The sequence below is a fragment of the Myodes glareolus genome, chromosome 8, assembly GCF_982192425.1.
Source record: "Myodes glareolus chromosome 8, mMyoGla1.1, whole genome shotgun sequence".
Taxonomy (NCBI): Eukaryota; Metazoa; Chordata; class Mammalia; order Rodentia; family Cricetidae; genus Myodes; species Myodes glareolus.
The window spans coordinates 20,155,004-20,179,420 of record NC_142033.1 but is presented as its reverse complement, the minus strand read 5'-3'; the positions used below and the strand labels follow the sequence as shown (position 1 = coordinate 20,179,420).

The 24,417-nt window shown below is 37.4% G+C and overlaps 1 protein-coding gene and 1 pseudogene across 3 annotated transcripts in view; both read right to left on the bottom strand.

Annotated features, from left to right (window-relative positions):
* LOC148121118 (UDP-glucuronosyltransferase 2B17-like) overlaps window positions 1-18,056 on the bottom strand; it is a 32,774-nt gene extending 14,718 nt beyond the window's left edge. Inside the window, exons 1-5 of one of the 3 annotated variants that reach the window (XM_087908902.1) lie at window positions 17,261-18,055; window positions 15,661-15,809; window positions 14,146-14,277; window positions 8,683-8,770; window positions 7,989-8,208 (exon numbers count right to left, since the gene is read on the bottom strand). In XM_087908902.1, the coding sequence (XP_087765028.1) occupies window positions 7,989-8,208; window positions 8,683-8,770; window positions 14,146-14,277; window positions 15,661-15,809; window positions 17,261-17,984 (1,313 nt within the window). In that variant the 5' untranslated portion in view covers window positions 17,985-18,055. Of the gene's footprint in view, window positions 1-7,858; window positions 7,920-7,988; window positions 8,209-8,682; window positions 8,771-14,145; window positions 14,278-15,660; window positions 15,810-17,260 lie in introns of all 3 variants that reach the window. The other 2 variants (XM_087908903.1, XM_087908904.1) reach the window with 2 other exon arrangements.
* Window positions 847-1,027, bottom strand: LOC148121119 (Nuclear RNase P; annotated as a pseudogene).
* Window positions 18,057-24,417: the final 6,361 nt, after the last annotated feature.

Genomic DNA, 24,417 nt, shown 5'->3' with positions numbered 1-24,417 from the left:
ATCTCTGCTGTCTCCGCATGAATCTTCCACAGCAGGACACTCAGCATCCACTGGGTCATCTTCTTTATCTCTCTGGTCGGTCTCGCTGGCATCCAGATGTATGTCAGCATTCCTAGAAAAACATAAACAAAACTCTCCTCCCAAATAAACATTTAAGAGTATTAAAAACTCTCAGTGTAAAAATTCAGCACAATCAGTACTGGAAGTAGGCTGGTTTTGAACTTAGAGATCTGCAGGTCTCTGTTTCAAAAAGCAAATCTTGTTTGCCTGTACCAGCAAAATTTTGAATTAAAAATTAAGTGTAAAGAATGCAAGAGAAATCCTTTCTCTGGGGGAAGCTGTCACTGGTAGTGTATTCCCCCTCTTATGTCTAAAAACCAAAGCAGTTGTCACTGGGAATTGAACTCAGGACCTTTGGAAGAGCAATCAGCACTCTTAACCACTGAGCCATCTCTCCAGCTCCCCTATTCAGATGAAAAAACCTCTAGGTAACATTGTTTATCTCACCAGGTGCCTCAGGCAAAAGGTCCGCCTTTCTTTGTTACCTAGGATACGGTAACCAGGTAAACATGCCTTTATTATGATAATCACGACCAGTTCTTTAAGGGAGAATGGGCGTAGCATCGATCATCTTACTACTTCCTGCTGACAAAGGGGCGATGTTTGGGGGATAAATGTTTTCATCTGACTAATCTTTTGGCGACAAATGTTTTTATCTGACTGAATTCTTAGCGACCTTGGCTGAGGGCGGCAGCAGCGGACAGCGGCAGCTGCCATAGCTCCGCCTCTGAAGCCCCTTATGGCGCGCTCCGCATGGCCCCGCCCCGGGCCGTGCGCGGGCTCGCCGTTTCACCTCAGGCAATGAACTCGCACCGCCGGCTGTGAGTCTTTTTCAAGCTCCGGCGAGGGGGGGGGGCATCCGCCCACCCGTGGAGGGCCCGGTCTGCCCGCGCGCGGAGCCCCGTTCTCTGGGAACTCATCTCCGCCCGCCCATGATGCTATGGAAACACAGTTTTTCCGCAGAGCCGATTCAGCTCCTCTCTGCCTTCTATGGCTCCGCTGCTCACCATGCAGCTTTCGCCTCAGTCAGGCGAGTCCGCTCAGGTGTTGAAAAAGTCCTCCAAAAACCATAGCCCCGCCAGAAGGCCTCTGATGTCACACGGACTTTAGCCTGCCCGCGACCTGGCTATTCGCAGGCCTCTGAGGACTCCAGCAAATTTCCCGCCAGCAACTGGTTAGCATGGCCATGCCTCCCGAACGAGCTAGCACTGGAGAGTGCAATTTTGCGTCTCCCTCCTGAGTAGCTGGGATTACAGGTGTGCACCACCGTGCCTGGCCCACTTCCGTGTTTCTAATCAGGCATTACCGCTCAAAGGCGGGCCGGCTGCCGCCAGCACTCTCAGCACGATCAAGCAGCTTGTCTTTCTCAGTCAAAAAATTAAAGTTTTTTGTACGTGAGAGCCAGAGACTGAGCTCTCTTAACAAAATTAGGCGAAAATCACCTCCAAAAGCCCTGTGGCTCTTTAAGAACAGGGAAGGCAGTGATCAAGTTTGCCTCCCTACGAGACTGTTGCCTCCAGTCTCTATCAGCGAGTACGCAGGTGGACGGAGAGGGAGCGGAAGCCGCGGTCTCCCGTACCCCATCGTCCTCAAAGTCCCGCCTTAGTTACCTCGCCTTTTTTGCTGCTGTTTACATTCCTCCTGCACTGAACTTAAGGGATTTTTCTTCCCCGTTGCTTTCTGTACCTTCTTTCAGATACCTTAACTTTGATATTTTTTTTTTTTGTATTTTCTTTTCTATTTAGGCCTATCCTTTGAAATTCCTTTTTACATTTCTTTTCCTCCCCTTTCTGGGGATTTCAACCGACGTCACTCACCGCTCCATGTTCTCAGAGTTCTGAAATTCAAGGCTCTCTGTGCTGGTGTCTGATCTTGGCTTTTTCTCCCGGGCTTTCTCAGGGTCCCCCGGCGTAGTTGTCAGGGTCCCTCAGCGTCCCGGGTTTCGGCACCAGTTGCGGGGCGCCATCCTGTCCAGCAGGAATGAACCCCACCAAAAACGAGAATTCCTTCTCTGGTCACATCTTTATTTGGAGCATTCCCTTGAGGAAAATTGGGGGAAGGGAAGATAGAGCAGGGACGAGAGAAAGCTTAGAGAGAGAGCGTTGGGCCCCGAGGCAGCTGCTTTTAAACGGCGGAGCAGCCTGAACGCTGTCCCGATTGGTCAATGCCACTCTGCTGGTCTGAGCATGTGCAGGCAAGGGTGCAGGCAGGGGTGCTCAGCCCCACGTGGCTACCTCCAAACTGCAGGACCACCTGTGCCTCCAGGTGGCTCCCAACAATAATATATAATTTTAATGATCTTTTCCTCTTCTGTACTGATGGTACTCAATCGAAGAGTCCAAGAGCACCTTACACAAATTTCAATACCAAACATGTAAAATCCTCTTTTTAAGAGATTGTTCAAGTCTGTCAAAGAAATTCCCTTAACATAGAGCCTATTGGTGGTGCTTATTCTCCAATAGTGGAAGGTAAGTTTCTATTGCTGAATGAGCATTCAATTCAGAAGCAGAGTCCAGAGACCTCTCAGCTGGAACTGTCTTGACATCCCCCTACCTGAAAACTAGCTTTTGTGGTATAAAACAGTAGAGAGAATTAAAAGATTTTAAAAGCCAGAAGGAAGTGCTATGAAGTTGTTTCTTTAATACTCTACATTCATGAAGTCTCAACATCATGTGTACCTAAACAAGATCTGAATAATGATGACATCTATAGTCTTTTTTAACAACATAATCCCTTAAAAAAACAGAGTAAGTGTGAAACCTATAGTCATTCTCAAAAACATAGATTCCTAACAAAATCTGAAATAAGTAGGACATCTAGAGTTGTTCTCAACCAAATAAGTCCCTAAACAAGTACTTGATATGGATATTTTTGTGTAAACATCAAAAATATTTACATACTATTATCACAGTATTCTGTGAATGAGATTGGTTAATAAAGAAGTGACTTGGGCCCAAGACAGGGCTGAACAGAGCTAGGCAGGTAAAACTAAGCTGAATTCTGGGAGAAAGAAGGTGGAGTCAGAGAGAAGTCATGCAGCCCCCAGATGAGATAGATTACTTTGGTCCTTACTGGTAGACCAAAACCATGTGTCAATACAGAGATTAAGAGAAATAGGTTAATTTAAGATACAAGAACTAGCAGAAAATATGCATAAGCTAATAGAGAAAGCAGTGTTGTAATTAATATAGTTTCTGATTGGTTAGTTCGAGTCTGTGTGACTGGGAACAAATAAGTAGCTTCTTCCAAAAGATCTAAATAAGGATGACACCAGTAGCTATGCTAAGATGAAACGATGTAGATTTCACTCTGATCTTAACTCCACATGAAATTTTTAAATACTCAAAGTCGGAAAGATATACTGTTTTTCTAATAAAGCTCTTTTTGGAAAGAGTTTCCAAATGGATTTTATAATCATGTAAAAATAATCATCAACATGTTAATTTGCTTCATAGTAATAAGTTTTCATTATTTAAATTCATCCTAAGACAGGTTCCATATTTAAATATCTAACCATACACTTACTTTTATGTTACTATCCATGCTATTTTCATGTATTACAACTTTCATAAAAGTTGCCTATATCTTTCAAAACAGTCAATTTCTCTGTTGTAATATTTTTCTGTGGCTTCTAGGTGTATGATATCTGATACCACCTTCAACATTTCATTGTTGCAAGGAGGGCTGCTTGTTGGTACCTGGTCACCCAGCTAGCTTAGACCTGAAATAATCACACAGAAACTGCATTAATTAAGTCACTGCTTGACCCATTAGCTCTAGCTTCTTATTGGATAACTCTTACATATTAATTTAACTTATTTCTATTAATCATGTGGCAGTGGCTTACCAGCAAAGTTCCATCATTGCTACTGACCGGCTCAAGGGAGCCACTCAGACCGTAAGGGAATCAGGGCGAAGGCACAGGAGAAATCAGGATACGGCGAGGAAAAGCGACTCACAGACACTCTCAATGTTTTTGCGGCATACTGTTGCGATTTACTTACTTCAGTGCAGGATTATATATTATTACAAACAAAGAACTTGGCAAAGGCATACATCATCAGATCATAAAATAGAAAAGAACGGCATAAAACAGTTTTACAAAGAGAATCTTTAAAGATGCTTTGGCATGAGTACAAGGATTTTTGCTTCCTTTCATTTGTAAAGTTACCCCTTCTTTTTTCTTGTTATTAGAGAGACCATTGTTCTTGAGTTAGCCCACCTTTATCAGTTTGTACCAGGTGGCTGGCTGGGCTCAGCTAAGGGACCTTGTGTATCTGGGTGGGAAAGAAGAAGGCTACTATCTTTCTGGAAAACTTTCTGCTAGGAAACTTTAAAGACATGATTTTAAACTTGTCTGAGACTCATTTTGTACTATTAATCTCAACTCCTTTCCCTTCCCGACTCTCAGGGTCAGATGTTGTAATTAGCCTAGGTTTTCTGGCCATAAGGAAGGTTGCATAGGCCTCCTGTTAAGTTGTACATAAATGCCTAATGTTGTTTTCCTGTAGAAGGCTTCTAAGGTTTTTTCTACTAAGATTAACTCCTTTTATTCCACATCATCAAGGAATTGTCCTAATGATGATTTTGGCAATTCCCAGAACTGGCTACTTTTTTAAGGCTTTAATTCATAGTGGGGCAGAATTCAAAAATGTCCTCAGCAGTCTTGTTTATATCCACAACTGCCTGGAACAGTCTGATCTGTTAGCAATATGTAAGGATCACAAAGAACACACAGACAAGGGAAAAGACACACATATGGCTCCAAGGACAGCCAGGTCGAGTCAGTACTAATGGCGACTCAGGCAGCATTACACCACAACTGGTTGCCAAGGGACTGCCTGGAACACACAGCTCCTAGAAGCACAAATCCCAATCCTTCCGGCAATATTTGCCCATCCAGTCAGCTTTTCTGCTACACTGGCGAGACAGCTGTAGATGTAGCACATCATGTCTATATCTGGAAAAGGGAAACGGTGTGAGAGTTCCTTCTGACTATGTGTTGCTTTTCTTGGTTAATATATAAACATTTTGAATCTATGGCAGGGAAAAAATAATTAGGTGGGGAAAACTAGGCTGTATGATGGGAGAAGGAAGGCGGAGTCAGAGAGATGACATGAAACTGCTGGAAATAGAAGTGCTGGAACATTGTTGGTAGGCCACAACCTCATGATCAAGAGAAATTGATTAAATTAATAAGTAAGAATTAGCCAATAAGAAGCTAGAGTTAATGAGTCAAGAAGCGATTCAATTAATACACTGTCTGTGTTATTATTTCGGGTCTAGACAGCTGGGAACCAACAAGTGGCTCTCCACTCCTTCAAATTGGTGTCAATGTGGTGGACTAAAATCTATGTAAAATGTTAGAAAGCTTGAACAGGAATTCTATACACAAAAATATAGAGTTTAGTACAGCTTCTTTCTGTTTGCTGGCAGTGTGCTGCAGCTCTCTTAAGAGAGGTTTTTCTTCATCGGTTGATGGATGGAGATAGAGACAGAGACCCACATTGGAACATGGGACTTAACTCCCTAGGTCCAAACGAGAAGCAGAAGGAAAGAGAACGTGAGCAAAGAAGGCAAGACCAGAGGGAACCTTCATCCAACGATGGATGGTGATACAGACGGAGAACCACATTGGATCTCCGGACTGAGCCCCGCAAGGTCCAAATGAGGAGCAGAAGGAGGAAGAACATGAAAAAGGAAATCAGGACCACAAGGGGTGCGATCACCCACTGATAAAAGGGGACTGATCTAATGAGAGTTCACCAAGGCCAGTTGGACTGGGACTGAACGAGCACATGATCCAACCAGATTCTCTGAATGTGACTGGCCCGGAGTCTTTCTGAAAAGCCATTGACAATGACACTGGGACTTGTTTCCTCTGCATATACTGGATTTTTGGGATCCAGTCTGTTTGGACATTCACCTTCCTGGATCTGGAGGGAGGGGAGAGGAACTTGAACTTCCCACAGGGCAGGAAACCCTGACTGCTCTTAGGGATGGAGAGGGAGGAGGAGAGGGAATGGGGGGAGTGGGAGGGTATTGGGAGGAGGGGCGGAAATGGAAACTTTTATAATTTAATAAACTTTGAAAAAAAGAGAGGTTTTTCTGATTCAGTTTTTTAAATTATAAATTCAGATTTATAAATGTGTCTTTATATTTAAAGGGGGAAAAGCTATAGAGATTTGCATTTGTATGGATCTTGGTTTATTGAAGGAAATCTAAGGTAAATCTTATATGTATATTTCTGCTCTTGATGAAGGCATTGTTATTGCGCTGTTCATTTTAAAATGTATAATTAAAAAGTATAGGTTAATAGTTAACTATAATAGTCAAGCTTGTAATCATGTTAGGTTTTCTAAATATATATAGAGATATTTCCTTTAGGTATTCTTAAAATCTTTCAGAGATCTTTAGAATATGACTTTTAAATGTTTTAAAAAATTAGGACATTTCATGACAATAAGACACATCTGAACCTGGCAGCACAAGCTACTTCAAGAAGAAGATGGACATCAAAGAGGCTCTTTATGAAGTTTGTTAGTCATTTGACCAAGAAACTGCACTTGCGTGGCCACATAAATGAACCCACAGGACATGAAGAGAAATGACTGCTGAACTTGCCTAAAGGTGAGATGGTTCTTTGGGGTTCCTGTTACATGAAAGAGTCTGCCAGACATTCTGTAGGACACAGAAGAACGATATTGGCAAAATGACAATATAGGCAGAAGTACCTTAAAGATCCTGCTTCATGAAAAAATCTGCTGGGTACTATGGGCCTGTAGTACTATATACATAGTACTAGTACTATGGTACTAAGATGCCCCAACAATACAGAAGAACCTTGGGTGACTATCCAGGCATTGAATTGTTACTTTCAATGCTACAGTTTTAGAAGTTACTTACTTTGTACCTCCTTTTTAAACAATGTTATAATATTCTGGAGTCTTTGATGGAGTTGAAGAATAAGCAGGGGATCCATGACGTCTGCCATTTTGCCCTTCGTCACAACATTCAGTTCTGTCTTCTCTGCCTACCTAAGATCTACCCTATCAGGCCAAGAAGTTTCTTTATTAATTAAAGAATGAAAGCAATACATAAACAGAAGGACCTCCTATACCTCTATAATTCTTGCTTGATAACTATTTTATTTAATGTAATTTTGCTATGTTAAAGCCTTCCTTTCTGTTTAAACAGAAAAGGGAAAATGGCATTGGAGGTCCTTCTGTCTGTGTGTTTCTTTTATTGGTTAATGAATAAGAACTGGATTGACCTAAACCATGGGCAGATGAAGGCAGAGTCAAAGAAATGCCATGGAGCTGACTCTGGAGACAGATGTGCTGAAATTTTGCCTGTAAGCCACTGCCATGTGGTGATATACAGACTAATAGAAATGGGTTAAATTAATATTTAAGAGTTAGCCAATAAAAATCTAGAGATAATGTGCCAAGCAGTGACTTAATTAATATAGTTTCTGTGTGATTATTTCAGATCTGGGCAGCAAGGAACAAACAACTGGCTCTCCCCTCCAACATTTCATTTCACTTCATGTATTGGCTATTTAAGTTTTATACTATCCCTAAATCTCTGACCAATTACTTTGCTAAAAGAATTGAAATAAAAATCATTCAGAGCTTGTGGCATATGCCTGTTGGACAAGCAGTGTGGAGGATGAAGTAGAAGGATTACACATTGAGGAAAAGTATGATTTACATAGAAAAGAGATATAAAGCACAACATGGAAATAAAAAGTAATAACAAAAAAAAGTTGGAAAAAAAACATGACACTGAATCATACCCTAATTTGTCTCTGTACCTTCCATTATTTTTGCTTTCAGGATGATTCTTGCTCCTTTGACCTTCAGTAAAAATCGCAATTAATGATAAATAAATAACAATATATGTACATTTCAAAAGGTTATACTCACAAAGGATTATCTATGACAGCCTCCAGTGCACTGAGCAAATCTGACCTTGTCATTGTTCTGAAATCTAACGAAACAGCTGCTCCTTTGGCTACTATGTAGGCAATGTTATCATGCTGCTCTCCAAACAAAGGAATGCCAATCATAGGGATTCCAAAATGGATCGCCTCATAGATTCCATTGGCTCCACCATGAGTTACAAAGGCTTTGGTTTTTGGATGCCCTAGAATAAGATGAGTTCAGGTTGACATTAATTAGCAGTCTTAGACATGAAATGAGAAATGTTCACTATCAGGAACTGAAAGGAGATTTTCTACATGAAGATTAATTTTACTTAATTCAATTTATTAATTTAGTTTACCACACAACTTCTGTTTCCCCTCACTTTCATCCCACAAAAATCTATGTGAAGAATCTAATACTCATACACTTGGAGAAATCTTTTCTTCTCTCAGAGTGAGAAGAATCTAAATTTCCAGTGAGATATTCTCCAGAATTGCTTTGGACTTCAGAGTTGAACTATGAAATTCTAATTTCCAGTTGAACACATGGGGTACATAGTAGCTAAGAGAAAATGAGTGTTAAAAATGACCAACTACATATCAGAACTTGGTGTCTTAAATAAATAATATATTTTCTAAGTGTATTATAAAGGATTTTGAAGTCAACTAGGATATGTTTGTTCTGAGAGTCTTACCTAGAAGGTCATTCTGGGGGAGCCATTTGTAAACTCTGGTATTGGGTCCTAAGGTTTCTGGTGTTTTACCCTCAAATCTCCAAATAACCTGTTAAAGAATAAATAATCTTTATTTCTGGAGCAAAATTTAGCATTATACAATATACAGACTGAATAAGTTATATTTAGGAATATAAATATATATATATATGCATATGTACATATGCACATATGTATGTAACAGCATTGCTAAACATGATGCTATGAATGTGAAAGAGAGCAAGGCGAATGGATATAAGAGGTTTTGGAGAAACAGCGAAAAAGGAGAAATGAAACAATTGTATTATAATTTAAAAAGAGAAATTGTAAAAATAGATCTTTCCATGTTTAAATATAACATAGGTAAATACCTCCCATAAAAGGCATGAAGACATCAGAAACAGTAAATATTGAGAACCCTAGAGAGACTGAGAATAAAATTGTGCCAGCAGAGTCTGTGCTTATTTTTACATTCAGGCAGGTTGAACATAAACATCATATTTCTAAGCAGAGATGTTTAGACAAATAAGACATGCTAATGATGCATGAAAACACTCAATATACTCCGATGGTGATATAATTCAATCTCATTGAAGAGTGGCACATTATTAATAACCAATATTTTATATGAACATATTTTGACAGTTCTAATAGTCTACTTTTAACACTATTATATTTTAAATGCTTTCATGGTTTACATTTATCAACCTGTTCTATGTTATTTTCATTGAATTCCAAGTTTTTAATCTTTGATTACTTATTCATGACAAATATTCCTGAACCACAATTCTCTTTGGTCTGAAGTTCTTTCAAACAATGCCATTGTGTTGACCAATAGGAGAATGGAATCATCAGGCCCATGCAGGGAGAAATTCAGCATAGAGTTGTTTTGGAACACGATCCACGAATGGAGTCACATGAGCAGAATTCAGAGTGCTTGAGAGAGCACTCTAAGAAAACAAGACAAGTGTCTTGTGACCTTAATTTCTTCAAAATGCTAGATTGCTTTTGGTAAGTGTGTTATACCCTCCGTCCAGGTATAACAGATATTAGTGGATCTATTTCTGGTTAACCACTATTGCTTGCTATTTCATCCAGAGAAAGTTTAAACTGTCCTTTGTGTGTTTCTGTGGTGGTTTGATAGAAAATGGACCCCTAAGGGAGTGGCAATATCAGGAGGTATGGCCTTGCTGGAGGAAGTATGTCACTGTTGGGTGGGCTTTGAGGTCTCTTTGCCTCAAGCATATCTCAGTGTGACTTTCAGTCGACTTCACAATCAGAATCTCTATTGAAAATATTGAGTTATTAAAAATGAAAGGACTAGGAAAAGAGTTACAAGGGATTGTGGAGCCTATATTTCCATGTGGACAAGAATATAAACATGACTTGAGTTTTTCATAGGAGTCAAAATTATATAAAATCTAGTCTGTTTCTAAAGAAAATATATGTGCTCTTCACAAGGTCATCAGAGAACAGTGGAGAATAGGCACGTTTTCTCTCTGAAATTCTCCTGATTTTATAATTAAAAATAATATGGCAAATGAAGATGAGTGAATGACTTCTGAAATGTTAATGCCAATGTGGCCAATGGTAGTTTTACTGTCTGGTTTACCTAGAGACAGTTATTGTTAAAGATTGGCCTTTAATAGTTTTGCATTTAAAAGATTGTTTTTATACTATACACATTTCAAACTGATAATAATTTACATTCTGATTTTTCTCTGCCTTCATTCAATCATAAAGAAGCTTAACTCTGTTATCTGTAATTTATTACTTTCAAGGCATTACAAAATTATAAAATACTAAATGAAGATACGGAGGCTATTAATCATGAGGAAGAAATGACTAATTCCTTGCATAAATATAAACTGGATGATAACATCTTAAAATTAGGAAGGAAGGAAAATTGAGGAAAATCTATGTAGGTAATACCAAAGTAAATACAGCACCACTGTCAACTGTGTGGCTGATGGCTCCCTCAGCTCAATTTTTGGAGTCTCCTTTAAAAATGTTTCTTGTATTGCCTAAAGGCACTCCTGAAGCATGGGGTAAGGAATCTGATAACCAAACTAATCTTGCGTTCTTTCTCCTTTTTGATGAGGATTTCTGAGAATTTAGGAAAAAGCTTAAGATTACAACCTAGACAAGCTAGAGCATGAGAGGAAAAGGAATTAATTTTCCAATTCCTCCCTGGCCTCATGAGCTCAGCTTTGTGTTTCAGTGAAATTTCAACAAAATAAAAGTGTTTAGCATGGGGTACACATGGATAAAATGAAGGATTTTAAGAAGGCTTTTGCTTTCTGTGGATCTACTGCTCCATGTAGTTATGAATCTTTTTGGTTGGAACAATAATGCACTATGGTTGCTGTATGATTTCCATATATTTGCTAAAACGGTTCTTAAACCTTTCAGATTTCATCAGTGGCAAGTGTGGTTTGCAGAGAAAACCCATAAAAAGTTCAAACGCAAGGACTGGGGTAATCCTAAATATCACAAATGTAATCTGACAGAGATTGGTAGATTGGTATTGGTAGATTATCTGCTGCATAATATGCTTCCGACAGGGATACATTAGGGATGTAACCATGCCTTTCTGGATTTAGCTGATATGGAATCTGACTTCAGGTCTAGGAAAGTAGTAAAAATACGAAGTCCCTCTGTGCTTTATGGCTGATTTCATAGACAAACTCAAAGATGCTATTGAAAATCAAGCAAAGGGGGAACAAATTCGAGTGTTATTATTAAAACACTTAGCTTTTGATAATGTTGATAAAGATTGCCAAGGATTAATCATGCTTCAAAGACAGATAGAAAATATTCTGGATTTTTCAAAGTTAATTAACTTCAGAATGTAGGGATCTACAAACAAAAAGCAAAATTAGCTGACATAAAAATCTATGCATTACAAAAATAGATGTTAGGAAAGTGGTCACTTGAAGAAGCAATGTATGTTCATATTCAGTGAGTTCCAGGTTTTACCCTATGTGGAAGGAAGTAAAACATTGGGTAAAGAAATGTTGAACCAAATTTCATAAGGATGGGAATATATTGCCTGAAAAAAAATACCAGCTAACAGTAGGAAAATATGTTTAGGGGTCGCCTAAGGGACCTAAAAAATTAGAGGCTTTTAAGGCAAAAATAACAACATTGATGACAGACTTCAGCTTATAACCAAACTGGTCTTTTGTTTCAAGATGTCATTCAAGGAAGTGCTGCTATTGGTAGTCCTCACCCTTAAGTATTGTCATTTCCTTTCTTCATTGTCCTTTAAGGTTACACACAGAATATTGGGAACTTACACTGCCTCAAAGAGTTGGACTTTTATTGGGTTTCAGTAATTTAACCTTGAATGCAATCGTAGTTCATACAGAAATCAGTAATGAAGATTTAACTGGGGAAACTGCATTCACGAATATAGTGCCTACTATTTGGTCGTTTAACCAGAAGGAAAATTGCAGTTATTATTATTGTCTATATAGCCTTTCACAAAAAAATGCATTGTGAGCAATGACTCAGTACAAGTAAGACTATGTAGATGTAAGAACCTTACTAAAGGAAAATGATAAACCATCATTGGACTTAAAAGCAAAGGGAAAAGAAAAATGTTTACAGTGTTATTTAGTTATGTTGAGACTGATGTTTCTATTATAATCGTGGAATAATGGCCACCTGGATGGCTTGTTATGGGGGTAAATTCAACCTTAATTAAGTTGCGAACTATGAGTTCTAAAAGATTAAACAGAATACTACAAAATTACAAGACATAAAGGAAATTCTCCAGCCTTGTGTTACTCATATTCTGAATAATTCTGGTAAAGAGGCTTTCTACAAGAGACTTATGCATAGATCTGTATTCCCACATCTAATGATATCCGTTCTCCACAAACAAAATTCTAATGAAAGTTTGGGTTATCAAAAATGAAAAAAAAACTAGAAAAACAGAAACAAGAGATTATGTGGGCCTATATTCACAAGTAGATGGGGACATAAATATGACCCAGTATTTCATAGGAGTCAAAACTAATATAAAAACCTAGTGACCCTGTCTGGACACCTCGATGTCCTATTTCTAAGGAAAAGATATGGGATCTTCACAAGGTTGTCAGAGAACAGTGAAAAACAGGCACATGGAGACCTCTTTTCTCCCTGCAATTCTCCTGGTTCTGTAATTAAAAAAATAATCTAGTAAATGGAAATGATTGATTGATTTATGAAATGTTAATGCCACCATTTGGCCGATGGGACCTTTACAGCCTGGTTTACCTAAAGACAGCTATTGTTGGCATTTAATAGTTTTGCATTTTCTAAAAATTATTTTTTCTATAGAATTCATCCCCATAATAAGGTACATTTTGGCTTTTTTGTTCCTTCATTCAACCATAAAGGATTTCAGTATTGATATTAATGGATTGTATTAACCCAAGATGACAAAATCCCCTATTATGTTTCAATACTATGCAGCAAATGATTTAGAGCCTGTGAGGGAGTCTTTCCATTGGGAGGGCTTAGATTTGTTAGGTACAAACTTTGGACAAATTGCTAAGGTCCTTATTTAATATTGCAAAGTTGACCTGACTGCCTTGTTTTCCCTTCATCCCTCAGTCCCTACCCGTGGGACCCTCCTGGTTAACATACCCTAAGTGGTAACAGAAGAATTATAATTATTTGATTTTAAATTAAAAGAGGCATTTGTATATTGTGTAGTGTCATAGACACAAGCTCCCTATTTCTTCCTTATGTGTTAGGACTTTCACTCTGACTGGTTAAGAGCAGAGAGGTGAGTTTCATCTTTTATGATGCAGACATCACTGTGAGGGAAGCACACATTTCTATTTTTTCTTTGGATATTTCTCCTACAAATACTGGCAGGCCAAACAAAAAAAAAAAATGATTATTTTCTTTTCTTGCATTTTCTTTCAATTAGCCAAACATGTACTTTGATTGCCAGTTGGTGACCCTGGCCCTTCACCTTTAAATGGCCCTTTCAAATGAACACTGAAGAGGCCTACTTCAAAATTAGGATTCAGAGTCATGCTGCATTTCAAACTTTTTCAACACCTGATTACTGTTATTCTGATAGAAACACTAGATAAAAATTAACTCACCCCTGAAAATCTAATGTTTGCAGTGACTTTAAGTAATGAAAAAAATAGAACAAGTGACTCTGAAGAATTTGGCTGTGTCTACATACTCTTGATAGCAATGTCACCATCATGCTAGCATTTCAGAATGTGTCCACATTGATCACTGTGTTTATATCCAAGTCACTCTCAGTCAAAAAAACCTTCTGAAGTATTGAAACTTCTGTTGGGGATATCTGTTTGGCTAAGGGAAATTAGACCTTCCTTAAAACTTTACCTTTCACACAGTCATTTCCATAATCAGACCTTTCAAGGATGTTCAGAGTTAGTATAGAGTCATCTCCCATGGAATGCTTTCCCTCACCTTTTGTGGAATCTGGGCAAGGGCCCATGCGATTGCATTGGCTTTGTCTTCTGACATGTTGCTGACCATTGACCCCAGAGAAAATACCACGACACCATGCTCTCCAGATGTCTGGACAAAGTCTTCCATTTCCTGTGAAGAGAATTTGCTTCATGACAAAATACAGTTGTAGAATAATCACTTATGAAACATTTATGGAAGAACTAGGAGAATAAAAATTGAAGTGTTTATAAGAATATTTAGTATAGTGGTGTTAAAACATAGAGAAGACCAACATGACAATATCAAAGACTTTGAACTTCGCAATCATCCACACAAACTATACTCACACATTGTCCAACAGATATTCTAAATATTTTTCTCTGGCAAAATTAAAACTCAGTAGTGTAAGCATATTCTATAAGCATTCAAAAATTTTCGTTTCGTTTACAAAGTTTCTGCTTACAGAAATGGTTATTTTTTCCCTTGCTATTTTTTTTTACTTATATAATGGCTGATTTGATATTATTAACTAGTGCTTGATAAAATAATATTTCAGTTATACTGTGTACATTGTGGTGATTTTTACAATCTTACTTTATGATTACTAAAGTGGTTTGAATCTTTGAAATAATTATAACTGCATGATAAAAATATATAATAATTTTCTGATATTGTGTATGAATTGGGTATTTTCAAAGCTAGTATCCAAAATTTACTGGTTTGAGAGAACTATGTCTATTCTGATTGATCAGATATCAAACAATTCCTTAGGATATATGTTATTCATAACTTTTGCTCATGAGCAGTTCTTGATTGATGAGTTTAACTGACTTAATTATTCTCTCTTGTCATGTGTTTATATGTGTGTGTGCTTATTTGTATATGTGTGTTTGTGTATATGTGGTGTTCATGTGTGTGTCCTTGTGTATTTGTGTGTGTTTGCGCATATTTGTATGTGTGTTTATATGTCTCTGCCCGTGTGTGTGCTTATATGTGTGGGTTTGTATGTGTGTGTGTGTTGGTGTTGCTGGGGAGATTTCTTGGCTTTGTTTAGCACACAGATGTCAAATTACAAATGTAATGTATTCCTCTACTAATCTTCAACATAGGTTTTGAAACTGTCTCACATTGAACATAAATCCTACCATTTTTTAACAGACTAGTGGCCTGCAAGCTCCCAGTATCTACCTGTATCTGCCACCTCAGTGCTAATGTCATACCACTGTGCTGGGACACCCAACTTATTACCTGGGTGTTGTGATTCAAACATATATCTTCATAATTGCTTGAAAAGGACTTTACCCAATTGCTAACCACCTAAGTACATAAACTGACCAAATTTAGTTCACTGATCGGAATATTTCCCAGGTCTATTACATTGTTTCCTGAGTTTAATCACCTCCTACTTAGCAGGATGCTTAAGCCAACTTCCAATATATCTCCATCCCTGGGAGAAAAATCTAATGAAAGCTGTAGAATCATGATCACCAGAAAGGAAATCAAATAAGAAAGAGATCTAAAGAATGTATTTACCTTTGGCAAGGGTTTAGCAGGTTTGCAGTGGAGACCTCCTACATAGTCAACGTTTGGTAAGGTTGGACGAGGAAACTCCAAATCCCAGTAGGATCTAATGAGCCACATTTCTGCTTTGCCTATTGTCTCAGTTACGGTAGTGGGCCTTCCTATAAGGAGATTTGAGCAAGTGATGAGAAGAAAAACTGAATGCTTGTCAATTGATTATAAAATGTATTTCCTTATGTGATAGAAAAACATATGCTTGATATGAAACATGTGCATTTAAAAACCAGTGTTTATTGATATGTATCATAATTTGCAGTGTAATGATTTATTGCTCACATAATATACATAAGTGTCAGATTGGGCTTCTTTTTTAAAGCAAACTGTAAGAATTAACTAATGTTTCTACATTAACTTGAAATAGTTTTTGTAATACCTCATAAGAAACTATTTAAAGAGCACACATTTTATTCTTCTCTGCATCTTTAAAAGGAACCGTACAAATATAAACACACATTCCAGGGCCAAAAGTCCATGGCCAGACTTCCCCAGGGTCCTTGTAGTGTATGGCCATTCCTTCTTCCTTGTTTTGCTAAAGGAGCTGTAAAATTTGTGATTTGCTGAATTTCTTGGTTAGTGCTTCTACCTTTGTTTCATATTAAGAAATTTAATAGTGCTTATCTTACAAAAACAATCACAATATTTTCAGAAATTTTGAGAATAGAAATTTTGGCCAGTCTTGCCTATGAAATAATTTTTAAGAGGAAAACAAAAAACAAGACTTCAAAAATAAAGACTTTCTATGTGTGTATTCATGCTTCCATAGTGTTTAAACAATGGATGTTAGGAAAGTATACAATGAAAACGTATGGTGTTGGTAGAGACCCTAGTTCCACTTTTAAGTCTGTGAACTAACATAGTATATTTCAAGAGTAAAAGAATTCTTTAGGAAATAGAGAGAAAAAAATATGATTTATATTTTTTATTTATGTATATGTGTGTCTGTGTGAATATATACTAAGTTTGTTCAGAAATCGTCAGATACCATGAAAGGGCAGGAGGTCCCCTGAAGCAGAACTTTCAAGCAATTTTTAGACACTGGACCTGGGAGGGTGCTAGGAACAGAACTCAGGTACTCAAAATGAACAGAAAAAAAAACTTTTAACCTTTTGGCTATGTTTTCAGACCCCACAGTTTAGTTTTAAATAAAGAGAGTTATGTATGCAAGTGAAAATAATTTCTTAAATGTTATATACATAGGGAAACTGTAAAATATTTCATTCCTTAATATAATTAATTATGGTTTGGATAACTAGCTAGTGACTTATTAAAATAGATTAAAAATTACAGCAAAACGAGTAAAAGACCACTTAAGAAAAGTCTACTTGCTTATCTTTGCATCTCTGTATCTCAGCAGAATGTCCTGTATCAGGTCTGATACCTGCTTCTCTTTGATCAATACAATGAGCTTTTACAGTAAGTTTGGTAGCTAACGTCATATTACATTTGATCACCTATAAAAGGTAACTTCACTTTGCACTTAATGGACATGACTATAGATTTAAATACTTGTGAATATTAGGTCAATGAGCTACTGAGAAGAAACATAACTTACCCAATGTTTCACTGTAAAACTGATTCCATTTCTTGTCATTATATGTCTGGAACCAAAAGTCAAAATACAACATACACATCATATTTTTTACCCTCTCCATGAATGTCATTTGACCACCTAGTCCTGACATAATTACAGGTACATAAGAGGGAGGGACTAGAAATTTTCCACTGTACTTTTCCATTGTATAGCCAGGAGAGAAGCGAAGACTGTACAGAAAAGGGATCTGGAGAAGTTCAGCTATCAGCTCCCCACAGGGAGCAGCGGCATCTGAGAAAAGGACATCAAACTTGGATCTCTGTAGTTTTGTCATAAGTTGTTTGTTTGAAACTGTGTCTTTGCAAATCTTTAGATAGCTATCAGATAATTCACTAAACACGTTTTGTAGCAAAGGAGAGAAGGATAAACACAAATTTCCTGATATTTCATAGGTCCATACATTAATAAGCATTGTGAATATCTTGTCCAGATCATCTTTACTGATAGACGTAGGAAAACTCTCAAACTTCAGACCAGGTGACTTTTGGGGATCAAGAAAGATGGAAGCTGAAGTTCTCAGAACTGTCACTTCATGACCCCTCTGTACAAGTTCATTCAGAATTATCTTTAGATTCAGCCAGTGACTGTATTCCATTGGCCATACCAACACCTTCCCACAGTTCCCAGATCTTAAGTAACAACTCATCTGCAGGAGCAGCAGAACAGACATCCACTTCACAGTCATCCTGAGACATCAAGTCTTCTGTTCAGAGTTTGTCCCCTGTGTCATCGCTTATCCTGATATCTAAGGAGAAAAAGCCTTGAGTTAAAATATAACTGAAGTTGAACAAGACAAATGAACTAAATGACCACATTGAACTTATGTTCTAATGGAGATAGTAAAAGCAAATATTATATATTCATATTTGCATGTCAATGTTTAATGACAAATGTTTTGTAACGAAGCAAATTCAGGAGTCAATGACCTGGTTGCATAACTGTTTTGTTTCTAAGATATTTGAAGAGTAGCAAGAACATTGGTAAGCGAGAAGTTAGTCAGAAATTTCTTCCCAACACAGAACCAAAGATGTATTAATTGTACAGCTTATTAGTATTTTATTGATATCATTTTAAAGAAATTTTCACAAGAATTTGATGAACATATTTGCATATGTATAATTTCTTAAATAGCTTGGTCATGCACCTGACAAACTCTATTGACCAAATCCCTGGGAGAAATTAGACAAGAGCCTGCTCCTACACATGTCCCTAGGGAAATAGAAGACTAGCAATTTTGGTTGTTAGACTCAGAGTTGATAGAATAACCTGAGTGATATTATCTGCTAAGACTGTCAGTTGGTTCATCTTATCTGTCTACTGGTTTTTCATAAACCCAAGAAGTAGTTGAATTACTTGTTATCAGAATCTAGTCCATAAAGTTTCTAAAAAGTAGATGAGTACATGCATCTCCATTCTTTCCTCTCAGGGAAACACTATGACCACTATTTCTGAGGTCATGAATTTCTGTAAGATTGCACATGCAGATTCTAGAAACTGACATGTGACTTTAGTTTTTGGATGACCTAGGATCAGAAGAACAACAGAAAATATACTAATTCGAACTCTTAGATTTAAGTTAAAATCTGTAATCAAGTGATCAAAGGGTCAGGGTATTTTTAACATTGAAAATTATATTAAATTATTTAAATTGTTTTAAAGCCTCACATCAAGAATCATCCAAGACCAAAGTAGTGTTACAAAGTAGGTGAGAGATCTGCACCTTTTGTTTTCTTTTAGAGGTGATGCTAGGGTTTACAGGAGAATTAGTTGAGTGATGAATGAATGACAGATGTGGCACGTGGTGACACTGGAACAATGAGAAGGAGTTTTCAATTGAACACACAGAGTACATTGTGGATGGAAAAAATTGAATGTTTAAGAATATCATGTGTTTGTTTTAAATTCTCAACTTAAAGAGTTTATATGTTAGTATCATTGATTTCTTTCTTGTTTCTTTTTTTCCATTACCCTCTTCCCCAGCATATCAAATGGAACCAAAGTCACTCGAGAAATCAGTAGGGAAACACTGTCATATAGGATTGCTCAGTAGTACATGCATACTCATGCATACTCTTGTGTCTAGGGGGTTGGAAGAGGGTTTGTCAAATGTTGTTAGCCTCAGGAATCATAGACTGTTATCAAATTATCCAGTGCAATGAATGGAAAACTTCTCTTTCATTTGTTGGTTTGGTGGGGGGAGGGTGCCCTTGACTGTTCCCATCAATATAGATTCTAGTCATTGTCCTTGATTACTTCCCAGATCTTGAAGATAAGATGTCTGAAGGCATTATACACTTCAAGTAGGACTTGTAGCAATTGGGAAGTGATTGATCTGGAAACTTCCTCTCCGAGCATTTTCATAGTATTAGAAGAAGCTACAAGAGATCTCTAGGTAGAAATTTAATCAATAGTCCTATTGACTGTCAGATCTATGACTTATAAAAATGACTGGCATGGCAAGATATCAATAATAGCCAAATGTGGCACTTTTATCTTAGGAGTAATCAGATAAATCTAACTCTGAATGAATTTGAGGCCAACTGAGTGGTTAGAAATTCATGAATGGTACTGTAAAGTAAGTAGCTGAACATAACTGGAGATATCACAGACTCCAGAAGTAGAGCCTCCAACTGCAATTTTCTAAAACAAGTATAATTTCTAACTATATTATTAGCTTTATCCTTATAATCACAGGTAACTGTAACTCTCACAACTCATCACAAATCTTTTATTGCAGCAAGTGGAGAATATTGCAGAGATCCAAAGCTGGTCAAAAGGAAGAGAATAAATGATCTTTGGATTCCCAAACCCAGTAAGTACACTTAGAGCAGCACAACTTCTAAATCAAAGGCAATGGAAACATTTTGGAGAAGATATCAGAAGAGCATAAGTGCCAGGGGACCAGGATGCCTGATGGAAGATATCCATATAAGATATATATATATATATATGGATATTACATCTATGAATTCTCACCAGTATGATTACCTAAATAAGATCTGCCTAATGACAGCACCATTTGACCTGCCAACATAGATGGGGAAAATTTCACAAAATCCTATTCTTATAGGGAAATCTGTGGACAATCAAAGGCTGTCAGGATGGGAGTGTCAGGTTTCTCCAGTATGACCTCCTGATCTACTATCCAATACTCCATTGTCAGCCCTAAACATGTGTATATAACAAGCAACAAATATAGGAATCAGTGGCATGGTGATATGGTAGAGTGCAAAGCAGGAGATTAAGGAAACAGAAATGAGTCTGCAAATGATGAAAATATAGTACCTGCATATGGTGTCCTCAGAAAATTAAGTATTTCACAAAGGAAAATGATTAATAACACATATACTAAGTCTGACACAAGTCTTTTTAGGGCATTCAGAACAACCAGGACAAGCAGAATGTTGTGCCAGGACAACCATGACAAACAGAGTGCTGGATTGATCCAGGAATACCATGGCAATCAGAATGTTGTATTGTAGACAGGATTTGTGGCACCTGCCTTGAATCCCTGCAGTCAGGAGGCGGAGGCAGGCAGATCTCTGTGAGTTTGGGACCAGCCTCGTCTACAAGAGCTGACTGCAAAGTTGCAGAGAAACCCAGTAGTGTAAAAACAACAACAGTATGCTGCATTGTTGTATGATAAACTGTGAACTTTAAAAAAATATTTATTTATTTATTATGTATTCAATATTCTGTCTGTGTGTATGCCTGAAGGCCAGAAGAGGGCACCAGACCACATACAGATGGTTGTGAGCCACCATGTGGTTGCTGCGAACTGAACTCAGGACCTTTGAAAGAGCAGGCAGTTTTCTTAACTGCTGAGCCATCTCTCCAGCCTCCAGTGTGAACTTTTTGTGATGGCAATATTTCATTGATCATTAATGTTTCTTAGTGGTTTTTGAAATATTCCTGCTTTAGAAAAGGGAACAGGTATAAAATTGAATCTGTAAAAGACAAGGTAAGAGCACAATGCTCCCTATATAGGGAGTTACCTTTACAATACACATTTTGTTCCTGGAATACAAAACTACAATGCTTGCTAACATTTCATTCTCTTTCAAGCAAAAAATATTTAAAAGTTGGTTATATTTTTACTTTTCTAAACCAAATCAGTTTGCTTCCTATCACTCTTTAGCTTGTTACTCATACTTCAATTTTCCAGAATCTTACCTAGAAGGTCCTTCTGGGGGACCCACTGGAAAATTTGGGTATTGGGACCTAAAGTATCTGGTTTCACATCCTTAAATCTCCAAAACACCTGTTAGTGGTTAGAAATAATTTATATCAGATTTCAGAACTTAAACTAAAGTATGTTAGGAATTAGACATTGCAAAACTAAATGCTATTTGAATACCCGGTGTGCAAAACATGTAAAGAGACATAGACAATAAGAACTATCAAAACATAAGGCAGAGTATGGCAACACCATCTATGCTTTTCTTTACATTTAATCAGGTCGAATGTCATCATGATTTTTTATGTTCAGTTATGTGCACATATAAGAGAATTAATGAAGCAAGAATATATTTTTAAAAGTTTATATGTTCATAAATCATCTGCAAGGAAGAATGATTAAACTTTATGTGTATTTACTATAATTCTTCTAATTTTCCATTATTAAATTCATGTCAGTTAAAAAACACAGATCATACTTATATTCATTTGTCTTATTATTTTAATAGGTTTTGAAACTCGTTTTTGTTATTCATCACTTATTTTGGCAAATATTCCATATTTACAATTTCTCTTCATTTACAAGTATTTTTGGAGAAGATACCACTTTGGATAATCAGAGAATAGAGTTTCTGTCTATCCTATCCCGGCCATAACTTCACAGAGTATATGTGTTTAAGTTGTTCACTAACTACCAGTGACTTTGCTGCTGGCATAAAATTCCCCATACTTGCTTGTGCCCTTCTGCATATTGAGGAGATTTTGCCTCCAGCACAAAAATAACCACCACAAAGAGCGACTGACATAATTTTTTTTAACATATAAAAAATAAGTCAATGTTGATCATCCCAATCCAAGAGCAAGGGAGATCTTTCCATTTTCTCATATCCTCCTCAATTTCTTTCTTCAAAGACTTAAAGTTCTTGTCAAATAGGTCTTTCACTTCCTTGGTTAGAGTTACCCCAAGATATTCTATGCTATTTGTGGCTATCATTAATGTGAAGTTTCTCTGATTTCCCTCTCTGCTCCTTTATCCTTTGTGTATAGGAGGGCAACTGATTTTTTGGAGTTGAACTTGTATCCTGCCACATTGCTAAAGGTGTTTATCAGCTGTAGGAGTCTTTGATAGAGTTTTTGGGGTCGCTTATGTACACTATCATATCATCTGCAAATAACGAGAGTTTAACATCTTCCTTTCCAATTCGAATCCCCTTGATCTTCTTATGTTGTCTTATTGCTATTGCTAGAACTTCAAGCACTGTATTGAAGAGGTATGGAGAGAGGGACAGCCTTGTCGTGTTCCTGATTTTAGTGGAATGGCATTGAATTTCTCTCCATTCAATTTGATGTTAGCTGTTGGCTTGCTGTAAGGATCAACATAGTAAAAATGGCAATTCTACCAAAAGCAATCTACAGACTCAATGCAACCCCCATTAAAATCCCATCAAAAATCTTCACAGACCTTGTGAGAGAACAATAATCAACTTTATATGGAAAAACAAAAAACCCAGGATAGCCAAAACAATCTTATACAATAAAGGATCTTCTGGAGGCATTATCATACCTGACTTCAAACTCTATTACAGAGCTACAGTATTGAAAACAGCTTAGTATTGGCCTAAGAACAAACAAGCCGACCTATGGAATTGAATAGAAGACTCAGATATTAAACCACAAACCTATGAACATCTGATTTTCAACCAGGGAGCTAAAAGTATACAATGGAAGAAGGAAAGTATCTTTAACAATGGTGCTGGAATAACTGGATGTCAACCTGTAGAAGAATGAAAGTAGATCCATATCTATCACCATGCACAAAACTCAAGTCAAATGGATTAAAGACCTCAACATTAATCTGAACACTTTGAACCTGAAAGAAGAGAAAGTGGGAAGTAGTCTACAAGACATGGGCACAGGAGACCACTTCCTTAGTAGAACCCCAGTAGCACAGACAATAAGAGAATCAATGAATAAATGGGACCTCCTGAAACTGAGAAGCTTCTGTAAAGCAAAGGACAATGTCAGTAAGACAAAAAGGCTACCTTCTGACTGGGAGAAGATCTTCACCAACCCCTCATCAGACAAAGGTCTGATCACCAAATACACAAAGAACTCAAGAAAGTAGATACTAAAACTCTAATTAACTCAATTCAAAAAAATTGTGTACTGAACTGAACAGAGAATTCTCAACAGAAGAACTTCGAATGGCCAAAAGACACTTAAGGTCATGCTCAACCTCCTTAGTGATCAGGGAAATGCAAATCAAAACAACTCTGAGATACCATCTTACACCTGTCAGAATAGCTAAACTCAAAAACACCAATGATAACCTATGCTGGAGAGGATGTGGAGTGAGGGGAACACTCATCCATTGTTAGTGGGAATGCAAACTTGTGCAGCCACTGTGGAAATCAGTGTGGCGGTTTCTCAGGAAACTGGGAGTCAACCTCCCTCAGGACCCAGCAATTCTACTCTTGGGAATATACCCAAGAGTTGCCCTAACATACTATAAAAGCATTTGTTCAACTATGTTCATAGCAGCACTATTTGTCATAGCCAGAACCTGGAAACAACCTAGGTACCCCTCAATAGAAGAGTGGATAAAGGAGGTGTGGAACATATACACATTGGAGTTTTACTCAGCGGTAAAAAAACAATGACTTCCTGAATTTTGCTTGCAAACGGATGGAAATAGAAAACGCTTTACTGAGTGAGGTAACCCAGACCTAAAAAGAGGAATATGGTATGTATTCACTCATAAGTGGATTCTAGCCATAATTAAAGGTCTTTGAACCTATAATTAATGATCGTAGAGAAGCTAAATAAGAAGGTGAACCTGAAGAAAATCATATAGTTATCCTCTTGCATATTGGAAGTAGACAAAATTGCCAGGCAAACTTGGGCGCACAAAGGGGTGGGGGGTGGATGTAAGGGGAGATAGT